The sequence below is a fragment of the Engystomops pustulosus genome, chromosome 10, assembly GCF_040894005.1.
Source record: "Engystomops pustulosus chromosome 10, aEngPut4.maternal, whole genome shotgun sequence".
NCBI lineage: Eukaryota > Metazoa > Chordata > Amphibia > Anura > Leptodactylidae > Engystomops > Engystomops pustulosus.
The window spans coordinates 53559023-53578980 of record NC_092420.1 but is presented as its reverse complement, the minus strand read 5'-3'; the positions used below and the strand labels follow the sequence as shown (position 1 = coordinate 53578980).

Genomic DNA, 19958 nt, shown 5'->3' with positions numbered 1-19958 from the left:
TACACGTGGGGATGGGTCTTTACTGCAGCCTGGTATATATTATTATATTATATTCTATGAGCCCTTTTACTGATTTGGTTGACTTTTGTTTGTCCCACTAGATCGTGCCTGTAGTATTTTGGATGAGTACAGGTTGAATGCAGAGATGACTTCTTTATAAGAACAGTTGCTACATCTCCCTGTAACATCTAACTTCTAGAATAAGCTCCCTCTAACAGGTGATAAGATAAAGATAATAAAACTTGGGCAAAGTATTCATGAAGAATACTCTGCCCATCAGTGATGTGCCCTCTGACCTCTGCTCCCATTTTCACACAATTTACTTTGGTCTGGTCTGTATCGCCAGTGATGAACCCCTGTGCCCTGTAAGAGAAGGTAAGGGTCAAAACTGTCCTCTTCTTTCTTCCACCTTCTCACCTTTTCCATAGTCTCTATTATCTTCCTGAACTCTATCATAACATAAAAAAACAATATGCTATTGCTTTAACTGTAATGCCCTGCATAAAAATAATAATTTATACTTATGTAAAAAATAGCTGCAAAAATAAATCTATAAAAATAATGGTGGAATTGCTTGAGTTTTTTTTAATAACTTCCACCCTATAAAATATAATGGATTTAAAATATTATATTACCCCCAAAGAGTTTCTACTGCAGCTCATCCCATAAACTACAAGGTCTCCTAAAGCTTATGACCATTTAGAAAAGGAGGAAACTATTTCGTATGTGGCTAATGCTAGTTATGCCATTAGGTCTCAAAAATGATCCATGAGGCAACAGAGTTTTTAACAAACAATATTTCCCTGAGAAGAGATTATTTTAAATCTTCCAAAACAATATATATATATTTTTAAATGTAAATATTTTATTGTAGTACATAGGTAAGTTAACAGTATTAAAACATCAGTCATGGGTTGATAATACCACTCCGCAGAAATTGCACCCTGTGCTGTTTATGTGTATATGCACACACAGCATATATATAAAAATTATATAAAAACATATATATAAAATTTAAATGTGTTGCATTATATTTACTCAAGTGCCTTACATTGCATCATTACTTTATAACATTGTTATCTATCTACTAGTAGAATAAATTTACTTAAATGAATTGTTTGGATACATTTTACAAATATAGAATAAGAACTTTAATGTAAAGCTGTTCTCTAATTTCTGTTGATGTTGATGTTTGTGTAACATCTTAGTATTATGAGAAAATATGAAGTAAAACTCAACTTTATATTTTGCACTGTGAGATATTTCAGTGAGTGAAGAATGGTGGTTACATTGATTTTGGAATTTCAGTATTTGGTTAAGAGCAAAGGGCAACTAAACATAAGAGAAAAAGAGACTTAAATTGGAGGAAAAGCATTCTGCTTGCTTTAGGATAACCTGTAGAGCCAGCGTTGAGATTTTATATGATTAGTTATCATGTAAAGTCATTAAAGTTTTGCTAATAGAATGAAAGACCTTATTTATTTAGCCTGTACAGATGTTTGTCGCTACAAATGGATTTCTAGTTTTAAGTAAAATATAATATGTATGTGTTTTTTTTTTAAATTTTGATATTATATATTTATTTGTATACATATATTTATAAAAGCCTTAAAACGCTGTATTTTTTTTACTAGACATATATTTCTCTAAAAAATAAGCTTAATTTCTGAGAGTATTTGGCACAATGTAACATGATAAATTTTACTAAATCTTTTTCTACAAAATTGTAGATATTTAAAACTTGGTCAAAAAAAATCTTTATTTCCCAAGACCTGAAAATGCCCCCACTTTACCAGTTCTGAACGATTATATAACCCTTCCAGTTTTGGTCACATTTTGTAGTAGACATTCTTTTCAGAAAGTAGGGGCTTCTATTTCTGTGCAGACATCTCTGAGGAATATACAGATGTCTATAAGCTACACACAGATCAGGGCTTTTAAATGATTTTTCTCTTTCCAGTTCATCTGAAAGTAAATGGACTTTCAATGTACAGATCTTTAATAATATATCCTATTCTTGTTAGAGAATCTACAAATAAATTATATTTCAGAATGTTCAATGTTAATGCAGTCTAAATAGTTATTACAGACAATTATAGCTGCTACTAACAGATACTTAGACATTTTTGCCAACTATTTGTACACACTGGATTGAAGATCTAAGAACCAGAGATTAACAATGAAATATATTGTATATATTATTTAATACATCATTTTTCTCCTCTTAGAACTTATAAGTTGACCTCCGCAGTTTTATATTCCATTATTAGTAGCTTGCAAGTATTCTTCATGTGCCTGTTGATGTCTAGCTAAATGTCTTGTTTATGTCAATGCAAAAATGATTATGAAAAATATATACAATTATCTCATAGCCGTTAGCTTTAGTTTTGGAGGGTATAAATACAATGATGAAGCTGATAAGTATATTAGCTATGGGAGGGCTCTGGATTATGAGAAGGAAGATGTGAAAGTTATGACAAGGTTTTATGTGGCTGCTCGGATCTTTCCACCACTTAGTATGGAATATCAAGGAGCCTAATGGGTGTGGCGTTACCTTTATGTCTCAGCCATCAGTAACATTTCAGTGACCATCACTTTCTGCATCTTGAAAATTATTGGAGACATGTCTGTGCTAGAAAGATCACCACCTCTGAAGTCCCTCTGAGCAGCATTTGATACATTGTATATAGTTATTAATATTCTATAAGTTCTAAGTTTCTGCTTCATCTACATTTAGTGTCACAGTTTAAAATGATGGGCTACTCGTACGATGAAGACTTGGAGGAGCTGTGTCCGGTCTGCGGGGACAAGGTTTCTGGATATCATTATGGACTGCTGACCTGTGAGAGTTGTAAGGTGCGCCCTTTACAAATATTTGTGTTTTTATTTTTGTTCAAATAATATTGAGTTAATATCGGGTGCCCATTTTCTCAAGATAATTCTCTTTATTTTAATTGAGCTCCTGTATTTTAGAGAACCATATGAAAGTTACTAAATTATTCATTAATATTTGTATTATATTTGTTACTGAACTTACTGAGAATGGGTTACATTACTCATAAATGTGAATGCCGCAAAGATCTTATCACTTATCGTTTTTGTGGGGAAAGTTTCTAAGTTCTAAAATAACATATTCAATAATAGAACAGCCGTTTGTTGAAGACTTCCTAATGCCAAGATGTACTGATCTGTTGTAAATAAGAGGAAGGGATCCATCAGCCTTCTTGTGAATGTTTACTAATAATTCTATTTTTCTATGTGTCTCTAGGGTTTTTTCAAGCGGACAGTTCAGAACAATAAAAGATACACATGTATTGAAAATCAGACCTGTCAGATTGATAAGACCCAAAGGAAGCGATGTCCTTACTGCAGGTTTCAGAAGTGTTTAAGTGTGGGGATGAAATTAGAAGGTAAGGTAATGATAGATCTGACAAGAAAATGTGTGCATTTACATACATTTATTATGGTTTTATTTATGATAGAATGCATGTGTACTATATATTTCATATAGTTTTTCTCTATATACAGTATTGCAATTTGTTTTATGAAAACGTATATATGGCTTATATTCATACACTGTGTAAAAGATGATACAGTGCACTACAGTTCAGCTAGATATAGACATAGGATCCCTGATGAACATATACAACAATGTACCGTATATTAATACTGGAGCTTTTATCCAGTTTTTTTTGAAATTTTTTTAATCAGAATTATTCCATGTTTGATTGATCATCCATACCAGTCTTTTGGATTTCATTTGTGCGTTGTATCGTATCGTAGTGGAAATCATCGGCTGATTTTTACTACAGATCCAATATACAGAAGAGTTGGGACTGACTTGGGACTTTTTAGCAACTACAAGGCTTTGACACTTAATCATGATAGGATGAGCACAACATGTAGTCACTCATATAACTCTGACCGTGGTGAAAGATAGAATATACACACACGCTGTGGGGGCCATTGTAATAACCAGCAATAATCTTTAAGTAAGATGAGCTGCATGTTCCTATGTTATAGAGAGCCCGTAATGTGGTTACTCTAACCAGCTGCAATCTTACTACATATGTCCAGCTTTAGCTCTACAGTTACAGCTGCGGATTTCTGTAAAACTCCATTCATCGAATTCAATGAAACCACTCTCATTTAGCAGGACTTCCTCAATGAACCAGTAAATGTTCTCAAAGTACCCACAAAAGTATCCAAAAGTGGATAGAAACATTTTGATCTTTTGTAATTTCCCTCAGTTTTTTTCTGGATGCCAGCAAACTGCTTGTTCTGTCTATTGTATCCCTAAAAAGACATAAATTGGACGCAGTGATCATACGTAAAGCATATGGAAGGCATTTAAGAGTGGAGGATATGCACCATGACATAATACACATATTACATCAGAGCACAAGGAGTATGCTATAGAAAAAGGCTGAGCAGATTTGTGTAATTCTCTAAGACACAGAAGGCACAAAATGTTCCAATCCAGTATATATATATAAATATACATACAGTATATGTCAGATATACACAATATATATATGTTTATTTATACATACACACACTTAGACATATATACCATACACATATGTACATGTTCCCACAGTTATTTTATAAGTTAAAATATTATTTTGCTCTGTAGACTAAAGCCTTCCTTACATGTACATGTACAGCACCAATGAAAGCTTTTGCCCAAAAAACGTCATACTTGCATACCATGGAAATTTAGTAGGTGCAGCAACTTTGCCCACAAAGGGTCTCATCTCAGTTATTTAACCCCTTAATTTTGCTTTTTGCACTTTTTTTTAAATAATGTCAGTTAAATAAATAGTTTTACTAGTGCAAAATCTATAACAACAACTTATAACTTCCTGTAGAGCATATGTATGCCAAAATGATACATACAAAATCTAGAATCTGCCCATAAATTGTACAATCTTAAACATTGAAAGGTTACTGTTGATAAAATAGAAAGAGGAAAAACTATTTCAGTTCTTATAGTCAATGCTGATTATTCCCTGGGTTAAACTCACTGATCATATGGAAGGGAAATAAGAGTCAATAAGGAGGTTAACTGATGTCATCGGATCTCATCAGCCTCAGGCCACACATTGGTGTGTATTGGACGTACTCCTGTTATGTATAATGTCAGTTTTTAAAGCCAAAGCTCTAACCAGGAAAACATCTAGACATTTGGCCTGTTTTTTTTAGTATTGTAAAGCAGACCACAAGCCTTTTCACAAGTATGAGACCAAAAATCTGCTAAAAACCTCCATAGCAAAGGGAAATGTGGAAAATAGGAAACAACATATTTCCATCTTACATCTCTAATAATGTAGTGGCGCATTAAGAAGCAAATGTTTGACCCAGGTAGAGGTTTTCTTCAGGGTTATGTTATCCAATAATTGTGATTAATTTCTCCCGAATACTTAATAATCCCTGCAGTGGCGCACAACATACTAGATTTACTTTGAGATTCCAGTCTGGCAGAGGTTTCAACTACAACCAGTGCCATTATATTGGCATAGGTTCCCTGCCCCTCCACGCCAACTTTTCAAAAAGGTGGTGGGGGGGGGGCGTTTCACCAGGACTTTTTCATGACTTGCATGCCAAAAACCTATTGTACAATGCATGTTAAATGCCACCCTATGTATTTGCCATGATTAGATTTTATTGTAATACTATGTTACAATTTACATATTTCGATACCGTGTTCCCTGTCCAACCACCACCATCATTTTTGCCTAGTAGCTGCAGATAAAGAAATTACACTTCCCATTACATTATTCACATGCAGATACACGCAGGATAATGAGTGAAAATGTAGTTGATTGAGGAATATTGTTTTCTCTAGTTCTAAACCTTTATACCATTGATGACGGCAATTGACTTGGCAAGAGGCAGGTTTAGAAAGAGAGGTCACTCAGGTCGACCAAACCACAAATACGTTTTCTGATTATCGCTCTGCAACCGATCTGTTCATATGGGACGTCAAACTTTTTTTCTCTTAAAAATAAAAAAGGACACTTTTATAGGTTTCCAGATGTGGAAAGTATGGTATATAGAAAGGCTGAAAAGAAAAATAAACGTGGCAGACAGGGAAATGTGAGAGTGCACTGCTTTTTCCTCTGGAACTTACTTTTTCCAAAAATTAAAAAAAAAAATCTTCTCTGTGTCTAATTATTGAAGGAATTTAGGAATGGATTGCAAAAAAATATATATTAAAAAAAATACATCTCACATCTGTATATATAGAAAATGACATATTAAGATACTAAGGCTCCTGTCTGCTATAACTCATTCTCCTTGTAATGGCACCACAGTGTGTACTTTACTAATAGCCCTATTAAACCTAAATTGTAGCCTATAAATTACAGGGATTCATTAATTGCAGAAGTCTTTATACAAGATGTGTATCTGAGATCTCCATGCATTTTTAATGGCGGTGTAATCACTCCTTTGCATAAGAGCCACTGGCCAAGGTAGGCGCAGTCAGTGTCACTCGCTATCCCATTAAACTTGCACCACAATGAAACTTACCGCTGTGACAAACCCCATTAAAATCCCCCCCCTGGCTGCAGCTGAACCACATTTCTTTTTAATTATTCCTAAAACTGAAGACTTTGCGTTTCAGAAGCTTTAGTGAAAATAAAAATCAAATTTTTTTTTTGCTTTAAGAAAGTAACAAGCTGACACTATTATGTAGGTATCATGGTATAAAAGAGTCATCGACACAAAGGAGAAAGATATAGAAAATCCATGCAAAAGGGGGACAAAGGCAAGTCAGGAACTGTATAGATGCTGTATATGAGACATTATGGTCATATGATTCTGAGCATTATTTTGATTTTATTGAAGTGCTTGCTACTAATTTTCATATTGCTGCTTTAATATCATAAAATTATCATAAATTGACTTTCTTTGTTTTACAGCTGTAAGGGCCGACCGAATGCGTGGAGGGAGGAACAAATTTGGGCCAATGTACAAACGGGACCGTGCTCTCAAACAACAGAAAAAAGCTTTAATCCGAGCCAATGGACTTAAACTAGAAGCTATGAGTCAGGTCATCCAAGCCATTCCCACAGATTTGACCATTTCTTCGGCTATCCAAAATATCCACTCGGCATCTAAGGGTCTACCTCTAAACCATGCCGCCCTTCCTCCAACAGACTATGACAGAAGCCCCTTTGTGACGTCACCTATCAGCATGGCCATGCCACCTCATGGCAGCCTGCAAGGTTACCAAACCTATGGTCATTTCCCCAGCCGTGCTATCAAATCGGAGTACCCGGACCCTTATACGAGTTCTCCAGAGTCTATAATGGGATACTCTTACATGGACAGTTATCAGTCCAGTTCCCCTTCCAATATACCACATCTTATAGTGGAACTCTTGAAATGTGAGCCTGATGAGCCTCAAGTCCAAAGCAAGATCATGACGTATCTACAGCAGGAGCAGGCCAACAGGAGCAAACACGATAAACTTAACACATTTGGACTCATGTGCAAAATGGCTGATCAGACATTGTTTTCTATTGTCGAATGGGCGAGGAGTAGCATATTCTTCAGAGAGTTAAAGGTAAGACTGGTAAAATTACAGCAGTTAAGCTGTTTTTTATATCTTTATTGGAATTATAAAATGTACATAATGAGAGTGTATAGAAAATGTTTAAAAGGGTAAATATGCAGTATTTTTGTGTTTAAGGTTTGTAGACCTTTTTTTCTACTAAAAGCAAAAACTGCATTTTTCCAGAAATTTCCCTTTGGAATTTCAAAAAAGCCAGAAAAAATGTACAAAATAAAACAACCCACATGCCACTATATGCCTAAAACTCTTGAAAGAATAGTGTATGTGAAAGGGCACATACAGCAGTAATTTGGTGAGTATGGCATGGGCATAAGGTGAGAGAAAGGGCGTTTGCCAACATAAAGTACATCAAAGAATACATTTGATTGAGCCTCTGTGAATGCTATATTTGTTCATGGTACAACCTTGTAGAGTTCACTTAATAACTTGTTGGAGTTATTGAAAATCCTCACGGCTGACCCATAGGGTTAGGTTTTTCCACGGCAGTGCTGAAAGGATGTTTAATTATTTAGGCTAACAAGTCACATATAATTAGGAGCTAGAAGTGTCTTAGATTTTCATAAGTTCTAAAAGCAGGAAATGTCTCTAACGGACTTGATGAAAGCAACGTTCAGGTCTGTTCTTTCAATTACTGATGGCATACAGCAGGCACAGCAGTGGGCCTATTGTACAGGCAACTGAATTGTACAACTTCCCCACCAGTTATTAAGAGAGCAGTAATCACTTTCCAGCTCCTTGTCATGAGCAGTCACCGACTCCAGATTGTTAAGGCAAAGCAACTTATTTCATCTGTTACTTAACCTGTCTCTACAGTCCACTTGCTTTCAGTAAATAGTAAAGGGTTGTGTGCCTTTCTGTCATCTCCATAGTATCTACCCGCTGCTGCCCCCCCTCTTCCTATAGACTCCCCTCCACCGTCAGTGGTTAATGAGCATAGACCATTTCCATTTTCCAGTTGAGAGGAAGGTCTGCTCTAAAGAAAGGCCTAGGGGGTATACTTATAGCAACATAGCAAATCCCCATCTGATCTTCTTGTAGGCACAATAGGAAGCGCATTCATTCATATATGCATTTTCAAGATGTTTTTCAATTGTGTTGGTGTATGTGTTTTTTATGAGTTGCTATGTGTCACACAGCAGATATACAGTCACAGTTTATTGCTGGTGTTCAGAAAGATGGTATAAGAGTCACCCACTCCCTGTGTAAGTTATTTAAGAACAGGTCTTAAGCTGCCCATAGATATTAAACTGATATCAGAAAAACCTGTCATCTATAGAATGACTGGAAGACCATCTAAAATGTACCAAGCCACATAACTTTAATGTATTAGTTATAGTGCCGGCCTCCATATAGGGAAGGAATACCCAAGCACACAATGGTGCTACTAAGCATAGTTGTCAGCTAAAGCAACTACCTAAAGTAAATGGGACGCTTTAGAATTTTCTCCAAATTTAAGTCTATTATAGGGCCTGAGATAGTGGTGCCTAATCCAGTATCATACACATACAGTCACTCAGGCTCAGCATTGCAGAATTTTTAAAAACTCATTGACACCTACTAACTGAAGTCTTCCTTTGTGCCAGGTTAAATAGCAATAATTTGTCATCGGATCTCTCAATACATTTTTCTGCAATTACACTAGTGATTTTCTGAGAAGATCAATACATTCTTATGCAATTGGATTGTAATCACAGCAAACCAGTAAATGATTGGTTCCCATATTATTGTCCAAATATGCCTATTGTTTGTTATACTATAGATTATCTATAGAATTTTAAAATGTTCCTGTGTAGACTTTGGATACCTATATATAAAACAGCTAATTATAGCTTTCATTGATGTCCAGTTGTTACTTACCTTTACCATTTAGTCTTTTTAAGAAGTGTTATAACTTGAGGGATGAAAAGAAATTGAGATGACTCAAGATAAGGTCTTTTTTGGAAAAGGAGAATAGCCCCAAAATTATCTGACATGGGGCTCCCTTAACAAGTTAAACTTAGCCGGGCTATTTGTAATCCTTCAGGGTCTGTCCACATGCAATCTATTTACTCCTGATTTTTCTTTGCGAAAATTACAAACGCAAAATCCACAGCTACAAAAAAAAATTCAACAGGGAAAATTGTTACAGATTTGTAATGAAATGTGCCACTTCAACAACCAAAACTACACAATGGGGGACATGTATCTTTTTTTTTCTCTTGAGTTGTTGAGTGTTTTTACAAAGTAGAAAATATCTACAGCACTCAATGATCAAAATTCTTTCTTTATTCATCAGAGGTATGATACCATAGATCTGATAAATAAAGGAAGACTTTAATTTAATACTTCATCCTGGAGGGCTGCTACTTTTTTCTACTTTATCTACAATTGGATTCTGGCAATTAGAATCATCATCTGGTGTGTGCCCCTACCTATATGTGAGTTACCAGTAATTTGTTGTCTGACTGGATGCTGTTCCACACATGAATTTGCGTTTTTAAAATTTTGGGGGGGACTTTTAAGGTGCATTTTTGCCACTATGCCATGGTCATAAGAAGTTAGCTTTGGGTGTGTCTGTTGCAGTGTTCCTGAATGTATCTTTCCAAGACAGATGTTTTCTTTGTTTTGCAACTTTTTTTTTAGAGCAAATTACACATTTTTTTTAGATGTTTGTTCCATAAATGCACCTAAAAATAAAAACAAAACTAAACAGAGACAAATTTAGAAAGATACATGGCACTGACTTCAGACAACTTTACAAAAAGTCACAAAAGAAAATAAATGATACATGTGCCCTAATGTTTCCATAGCTTAAACGTCATATGGTGACAAAAAACTTAGTGTTGTATCTAAGGTTCCAACTAATATAATGGGTCCCAAAAAATAAAACAAACAAGAAGTGAGCAAATTGTTAAAAAAAAAAGCACTATTTTTAGTGCAACTCAGAACTCAAACATTTGGCCCCTTTAAATATTCTCAAAAAGGGCAGTATGCTTTTTTAAAAAAATAAATAAAATTTTTGTCTGCCTGGAGTCAGTGGCGTTAATGAAGAAACAAGTGCAATACTTTGAGTTTCTGAATGTGAAAGAGCGGCTGAACTAGATCATACTAGTTTCTGGTAAAAGGTTCACAAGTTTATGAAATTCTAATAAATGCTAATCTGTTTACAAGACGCACACACCGCACCTCCGTGCCCTGGGAGTAAACCATCCACACTATTTAAAACCATGATAACTTTAAATAAACCCCAAAGAGAAGAGTTTGTGGATTTGCCTCATAAACAGAGGAAATATAATGAATAAAGTGTTCTGCCCCCAGCTCCACTTTATATTTAGCACTTCCAGTAATATGAGCCAAGTAGGAACAAAAGGAGGGATAAATATAGAAGTGGGATAATAGATAGCCACGAATATTCTTCAGATAGTGTTTCCATATCACACGGAACGTTCAAAGGGGCAAGGGTTATTTTTAAGGATTTCTCAGTTTAACAATGAGGCTTCGGTTTACTATGCTGCGGCTCCACATGACATAACTATTCCTCCTTATGTGCACATGTGTATCTGGTCACAGGGGCAGCATGTTCCAACTATTTGGATCACATGCAACAGGTCAGAAAGGGTGCAAAGAATTCTGTAGGCCTCACAAGCCCCTAACACCCTGGACGTTATGATGTTAATATATACATTTATATTACAACTTGGAATCCTACAAGCAAAATCTACACTGATACAAGAGCATAGGTGGAAGGAAAATAAGACACCAAGAGATTTAGGAACTAGGCTTCTGTATTTACTTAGTAAATAGCACTCACTAAGACTTAGTTACACATTCACAAACAACAACCATATATATATATATAAATATAAAATATTAGAGGATCTAAGATGTTGCAGGCATAGAAAACTCTGTGTATAAAGCACTGTTTATAATACTTACTATTGCCTAAAGTTTAGGCAATAGTGAAAGAGCAGCTCTAAACCATTGTAGTGACAGGTATTAGCTCATGTGTACAGCATTATATGACCATGGACGTTCTTTATTCAATTTTTTCTGAATTTTTCAGCATTTTATCGGCATTTTTATTTTTATTTTATTTGCCATTATCAAAAATGTGTTATATCTTTAACAGTCCTCCACAGCAACTTCATTATATGCTGCAAAAAGAGTCGCAAAAGGCCAAAGAAACACAACCATGAAGAGATATTTGTAGAGCATTCTATATATATACATACAAAAAAAAACACTTTAAAAAATGCAAAAATAGCACAGAATTTTCGAAAACAGAAAATTGTGGCCTAAACAACCCATGCATTATGTACACATATATGCTGAGAAGATAGTCTACATTAGGCAGAGATACTTTTTACTTACCAATTACTTTATTGTAATTATATTGTACGTATTACTATACACAGAAAAACTCCTTACCTCCATTGTCTCATATAAAATGTAGCCAGCAGGTTGGAAACCAGAGTTAAATTGTTTTCACAGAGATGACATTGATTTTACTCATTAATAATTCATTAAACAATGGAAACAATCTTCACAATTGTTGTAGCTCAGGCTTTGAACATGTGCTGCTTCCATTTTCCCGTGACATCTGTTATTACATTGTAACCCTGATCGCCGGCACATAACACATTGTGTGCTGTATCCTGGTCTCATTTCTCATTGTAACTCTCAACGTCTCCGGTAGAGTCACCACAAGGTAACATTGGTTATTCTCACGAATGTGTTACCAGGAGAATCTACCTGGAACCTTGTCTCAGCCCCTGTCATTCCTCCTTGTTTTCTCTACTGATCTACAGAGAGCTCCAGGAGCTGTATTTAAGGATATACTTAGTGATTGGGAGATATGAGACCTACTGGGAGCTTATTACTCACATTGCTTAGTACACTTAGCGTGGACTTTTGCTATTTGTACATATTGCTGTGTCCTTTGCTTGAGTTGGGACTGTTTTTAAAGATATAAGTTGATAAATGCTATAAATTATGTCATTGGTCCATTTTTCACCAGTTACACTCAATATTTTCTACCACTTCTGTGATGCTATTTGTGGTCATCCTAAGGGATCAGCCTATCACATAAATCGGCCTATGTAGAAGCAAATGCTCTTGTGATGAGATCTTGGACCTAGATCTCTGGTCACACTAGTCTGTAGTGTGATTCATATCTAGTAATACTTCATTGATCTGTGTAGGGAAAATGTTGCCAAAAATTGTGAATGAACTTAGTACCAGTCCGTGATTATATTTCTGATTCATATTCTTCATAATCTATAGCTTTAATATATTCTATGAAAGCAGTGATCTGCTGTTATTACCGATTTGTGATTTTGTTCCTGTTTTTCGTGATTTCAATGAACTTTTGATGGTTTCTATTGTTATCCCACGTCCTTTAGGCGTCCATTATTAAAGTTTTACTGAAAACCCAAAATTCAAAAATTCCTAAGATATGTACAAAATGAGATGACTTTTAAAAAAAATAAAAATAAATAAATATATATAAATATATCTTTTAGAGAACTGAATTAAAACCTGAATCGAATCTTACAAAAAATTTGATCAAGCATCAGTAAAGCGGATCTTTCATGATTCGCTCATATCTACTGCTAGATGGTTTATTAAAAGAAAGGAAAATAAACTAAAATAATGCTTTTTGATTGGATTTGGTTCTTTTTTTCAAAAGGTAAAATACTCTAGTTATGAATTTTTTTCTGTTGTTTTTCCCCGTTGGTTTCTCTATAGGACTCAATACTGACAGTATAACAAATGTAATTATTTGATAAAAAATGGTCCCATAATAAGACTGATAAAAAGTAGTAAATACTTGGTAAAATACTAAAAATATTTAAAATTTATGGCATGTGCATGTAATGTACGTGTATGAAGAAGGCTTTGGCCAGTTTTTCCTTTGAATTAAGTTATTGTGTTAAAGGGATCATCAGACTGGTGTGAACAGAGTCTTATCTCAGAGCTAAGCGAGTGTGTGCCGGACTTGACTTGTAGACCTAGCGGCAGCTTCCTGAGTAACCTCACACTGTGCTTGTCACCGTCTACTGTTGTGCTCCTGAACTTTCCATGCACAGGGATCACTTCCAGTTTTTAGTGCTGTTTACTTTAATGAAGTGGCTCCTTTATGTCACATGGCCAACAAAAACATAGCTTCTTCAGAATGCAACTAGTGACAAACGACTTTTGCCCTTAAGTGACAATGACTTATTTCTCAGGTGTATAATGAAGAGCAGCGTTTACCTCGGACACTATTTGTCTCCTTAATAATATTCAGAGACATCTTGAAGACATTATATCATAGCAAAAGACAGAATCCACAACATTTTTTTTTTACTTTTTTGTCTATTTTTGCTTATGGATTAAATAATATACAAAATATATGCATTTTTAAACTTACGAGTAGTTTGTGCTGTACATTCACTAAACCAGTAATCCACAATACATTGTATACAAATATATGTGTCCGTGATATGTCCCAAATTAGAGTAATCATTTCATATACCGAATTTAAGTGATAGAAACTCTCACTGTTCAGAATATATTGTTTTCTGAAATATAATTGAATATCTAGTTATGTCAATTTCGTATTTTTCAAATAGTTTTAGGCTTTGGATATGTATGACATATGATGCATAATATCGTAAGTGTAAACTTTTAATTTTTTTTATAGTTTACGTTACTGAATGATGTAACAAAACTATTTAGTCATACATATTACACATATAATCCCATCCATTATACCTTAGGTGTTGTCCAGAGGTTGAATAACATGGCTGATTTCTTACAAAAACAGCTCCATGGTGTCGTGTGTGTGGTATTGCTCCATTCATCTCTGTACAGCTGAGCTGCAGTGCCAACACAAACCAGGTCAGATGTGGCGCTGTTTTGGCTAAAAGCAGCCATGTTTTCCCCTTTAAGGAGAAATGTGCAATGAAATCATGTTTCATCATTTATTATGGTCATATGGAAACTATAGTGACCTCTCCCCTCAACCCAGTCTCTACAAAGAAAGGATATAGATCTGCGTCCGTAATGTAAAATGATCTCATCCTTATCAGATATTAGGGTCCATTAATTTCATGTCATACTGATGGTCTCATAATCCCATTAAAAAATCCAAATAAATGTTCTGATCAAGCACAGGTTGTTACAGTATACCAGGTCTCTATCCCAAAGCTGCACTCACAGTTCTGCAAGTGGAAGATAAACTGCAGAAAATTCTACAATTATTTCCTTCTCAAAGTGGTTTGTGAAACTCCCAGCACACAATGCAGAATCTTTTCTACTTCCAATGGATCTGGCATATGTGAACATAACTTTCAGGTGTATTCCCACATGATATTTTCATATTTAAATGAAACCTATTTTATAGATCCTTTTATTGCAATTTTTCAATGGCAACATATTGATAAATATGTATCTATACATGTAACATTTTATACATTTAACCATTTTCTCATTAAAAAACAATACTTTAATGTTATTACAGTAAATGATTACAATAGATGTATGTTAACAAAGTCAATATCCGACATATCTCCATCTGTGCTGCATTACTGCTAGTATCAGCAACTTTTGCCTTGTTTCAGCTATACTAAGTACATCCTTATATTGACTGGATTTCGCTGGCAGTGACATGTTTAAGTGGTCAGACGGTCAGACCCCCTAAGAATAAAGTGTATTAATGGTAGTGAACTAATGGCTCCGTCTTCCCTAACCAGAAGGTTTGCTGAGAACAGCCATTATGTGACATCATGTCCTGTTAATATATCTCTTTTCTTACTCATCTTCTCAGTTTGTTTCAATGTGTATACAGATGGACCAGAGAAAGGTAGAGAGACTGAAAAATAAGCAAAAAGGCCGGGATTCTTTATTTACCACACTACAAAGTCCTTCCTCAAGCTTGAGGGCAAAAAATTTTGCATTCATATGGGTGTATAAAGCATCCAGCTTCTTCACTGAACCTTCTTGAGTGGGGCCTAAAATTACCCGTTCTTAAAGGAAATCTACCATCGAAATCCATAATGATAAACCAGGGACACTTACTCATAGATCCAAGCACTGTGCCTGTGGTCATCTCCTTATATTTGTTATCCATGGCCTCCTTCCTCCCTGGTCTCTACCTCCCCCCTGCTTCCTTCAAAGCACAGTCCTGAGGGAGCAAGAGGGGGGGGGGGATTGAGACAGTGTAACAGTCAATAAAGCCAGATCACAGAGGGGCTAGGGTAGACTTTCAGTCTCATAAGCATACTTTTAAAAGTTGATTTTAGAAGGGAGAAGGCAAAAGATGGATGTAAATATAAGAAGATTTCCCCAGTCACAGTGCCTGGATCTATGAGTGCCCCTGCTTTACTTGGTAGATTTCCTTTAATCCAGATTGAGATTGGGGTCGGAGGCTTGCACCTAATAATGTAGACTGGAGGCGGTCTACTTTTTTTCGAACTCATATTCTCATTTTTGCTTTAACCTACAGTATTATGAAGAATAACCTTGAGCCAATAAAACCTGCTTGATGCAATTATTCTTATTGTAATATAAGAGCGTTTATATCTGTTCGTCGATTCAGAGCGTGGTTAAACATGAACAGAAAGGTTGACTCCAACATTTTTCCCCGTTTAAGGGTGATGGAAAGAAGGTGCCAAATAACCAAACTGTCATCAGTTGTGTGGAGCTTCTATGTGAGTAAGAGGACAATAATAAAAGGTGACAATTATATGTCTGAGTGCCCTCATGGATAAAGCTATTGTAATAGCAGATCTTGGCACTAGGTGATCGTTCAGCCTAAGAAATTCAAGAAACACTTTGTAGTATCCACATGCATCACGCGTCTAATCTTCAAGACTAAAATAAACCTAATGCAGCAATGTGACAAATAGACTATTTTAGGATCATTGGATACAATGATGTCTATTGGGAGATTAATAACTGATAATGAGGATTACAAAGTGCACCCCTTATCTGTATTACTCCTAATTCTTAAATATTAACCATCGCATCTATGTACATGCAAGGTACTACATATTAGCAGATTCAGTACATTTTACTCAAAAACCGACATTACCCCCTTTCTACACTATTCCAATGCCACTGTATATAAAGCAAGATACTGTAACTGTGTGATATATTCATATGATTCTTTCTATAAAGACCATATGAATACATGCCTGAAGATGATATTTCTAATAATAAAATATCACCAGCATGTACCATGGCAGAGCATTCTGCATCTTAAATAGGTCCCACCGCCCCACCCCCCCATTGGGGATTATGAAGTGAAGTACTGTAGTTTTACACACTGGCCACTGTCTTCTCATAGAGGTTATCCCTCTGCATAGTCACAGCTCGAGAAGCTTAGACCTGTCACAGGCTTCCCTGCTTCATTGCCTTTGAATTATCTCAGAGCCCTCCCCATGTTCTGCATCCTCACTAGATGAACAGCGAGTAAGAGGACAAGGGCAGGGTCGTCCTCTGAAGGACTAGGGGATACCAGGTGAAGTGTTAATGGACCTGGAGCGTATCCACTCTCTTGATATATGGGGCCACATCCTAAAGCCGGCATTGCTTTTCAAAGATATATTATTTCATTTGAGCAGAGCCGTCCGAAAGTGGCTGCGCTGCTGTCCTGATAGATGATCCTGTGTCCGCAATCTGTTATGGAGTGTGAGTTTTTCTCTACTGCCCCTTCCTGCAACTCATAAAAATTGTGCTGAGCTCTCTAAGTTTTCACCGCCTTCCCTTTAACCCCTTGGGTCACAGGTGCAGAGAACAATATGTTTATATATTATCACAGCCTGATTATGCACAAGGCAAAATGAAAGCCTTTGTAGATGACCCTTACAGTCATAGACCATGCACATGCACGGAAGGGGTTTTATTACATTCTTTTTACGGATATAAAACAAATACTAGGTTGCTTATATTCTATTAATGCTATCATTACCATTACCATCATTACCATTGCTTTATATTCAGTACACAAAGATATTCATGAGCAATTATGGCTCATAGCATATAACATACATTTATAATAAAATAATAATTTATTTATACAGAGAGAGATTCTGCAGTTGGAGGGATAACATGAAGCTGGGCTCCAATGCAAAACCCCCCACCCAACTATAATGTATAGTTTTAGTAGTCATCTCCTCATATAGGGATATACACCTTAGATACTCCTAAGATTTCTAGGCGAAGTCACACTCTCTGTGCCCCCCAAGGGTATGGACCATTAGGAACCAATTAAAGAGATGCAAGCATGGGCACACATTATTTTATCACTAAGGGCACACATGGGGTATTTATCAAGAGGGACTTCTGTTGTGTGTTGCAGTAATTTCTGTCAAATTTATGTAATATTGCATGATTTTTATACATTTTCCATATCAGTATGTTATGAAGAAGTTTATGTATCTTTCTTGGCCCAGCGTGATGCCATCATCAAGAAAATGAATTTTTAAGAAAGAACACAGAGAGTTTAGCACTGAAGTCAAGCCCTCCCGACTTCAGAATAGCCCTTCTGCCTTCCAACATCAGGACCTCTGGAGAGCTGGTTACTTATGTACCTCTACACAGAACCATCAATCACAGTCCGAGCTGGGGAGACCTTGACTACAGTGCTACACACTCCGCCTCCTTGACTGGAGGGGGAGGTGTTATTATTGGTAGTTATTTACTAGGTCAAATCCTCTACTTTCTATTGTCCTTTACTCTTCATGTCACCGCCTGCTGGTGAGTTAAAATCTGTGCAACTTTTTCAAAAACTTGATTTATCTGGCGCACATTAGCTTGCGAGGCTAGCAGCCCACTTTTCAGTAAAGTAAAACAAGATTCAATTTGCTGCAATTTTTTCAACATCAGAATTTTGTAATAGAAGTTCCCCCAATAATTTACAGGATATTTATGAATTGATGATGAACCAAAATTAATCAATGAACTGGTTACAGAATTGACATCTTAGTGTTGACCCCAGCTGTGGATATTTCAACAAACATTCTAAAAATGTCTAGCGCTTTCCAGGAGGAGTAACAGAGGAATGGTTCTTAAGAATTTAGGTATTTACTAAAATGGACATGACAGAAGAGGTGATGACTCCTCTATAAAGACAGATTGGAGGGTCATTTATCATACGCCGGCGCATGGTGTGTGTTGGATATATTAGGAGGCTTCAGCCTCCAGCAGTTCCCATCTGCCATAGAATTGCGCTTTAGCTTGAACCATATCAGGCCACGTGGTGCACCTCCATTCACATTCCTCCACGCCAAGATGGTGTGTGAGGGGAGGTGCGACACGCATGATAGGGATAGTGGCATAATAGGGAAAATAATCACAGTTTATAGCATTGTACCAGGAATTGTGATTATTCCTGGGCTTGAACTCCAAAAACTGGTGGACAAGTCGTGATAAATATCCTCTATTGACTATTATTGGAATTATTATATAGAAAAATATATTGACTGTTAATTCAGAAGTCATCTGAGTGTAGTAAAGTACTGAATGTGCAGGTGACCGTTCCATCAATACATGTAATACTGCGGCCCATGAGATCCTCGTATATGTTAGCAGTAATTTACTGCTCCTTTTGAAGGAGTTTGATAGTAAGAGGTCTTAGTTTGCTTTGTGGGTGCCAGGTATTTAACCGTCTGTGCAGCGCTGAATTAAGTTACTAGTCTCTCATTACTCGGATTCTTTCCTAGATGTGTGTGACGCGCCTCTTGTAATGTCCTGTAGTGACTGCATTAACACTACATGTACCAATACAAACAGAGACATGCCCACTACATTACCTACAAGTAGCAAAATAAAAAGATCACCTTAAAATGACGTGGCAGCTCAAAATTCCTCGTTCATGTGATACAGTTGAATAGAATAACAGATCAGTATTATATTTGTATCTCTACTAAGTGCAATGTGATGGGCTACCACTATTCCCAGCTGTCAAACACTGTATTAAATGCTAACAAAATTCCCCACTTTATGTCAAGCTTAGATTATTTGGGCACTGAGGTTATAAAGTTCTCTTAGAGCACACAAAAGTGGTTGGTTAGGCTAAAGACTATTCTGAATCGGCAAACTAATGGGGTCATATATCAACATAGTGCAGCTGTCATCTCATAGGAGGACTATGACAGATGAAATGGAACTTATGCACTCTTTTTCTCTTCCATAGACTCAAGCAAATACTTAGGATACACAATTCACTAGGCTGCAAATTATCCATATATTGAACTATTGGTGCATGTGCATGATCTGCATGATTGATTTATGTCCAGGGTCCTTTTCGGCAGATAAAGGAGCTATAACATTAATCATTTTCACCCCAAAATACACCAGTGAATAGCTCTTTTAAAGTTTTTTTTTATACTGCCAGAAAAGGATTTGTAGA

General features: G+C 36.1%; 1 protein-coding gene across 2 annotated transcripts in view; it reads left to right on the top strand.

Annotated features, from left to right (window-relative positions):
- NR5A2 (nuclear receptor subfamily 5 group A member 2) overlaps window positions 1-19958 on the top strand; it is a 77762-nt gene that overhangs the window by 26897 nt on the left and 30907 nt on the right. For both annotated transcript variants that reach the window (XM_072127202.1, XM_072127201.1), the window contains exons 2-4: window positions 2738-2856; window positions 3269-3410; window positions 6927-7573. In XM_072127202.1, the coding sequence (XP_071983303.1) occupies window positions 2738-2856; window positions 3269-3410; window positions 6927-7573 (908 nt within the window). The remainder of the gene's footprint in view (window positions 1-2737; window positions 2857-3268; window positions 3411-6926; window positions 7574-19958) is intronic.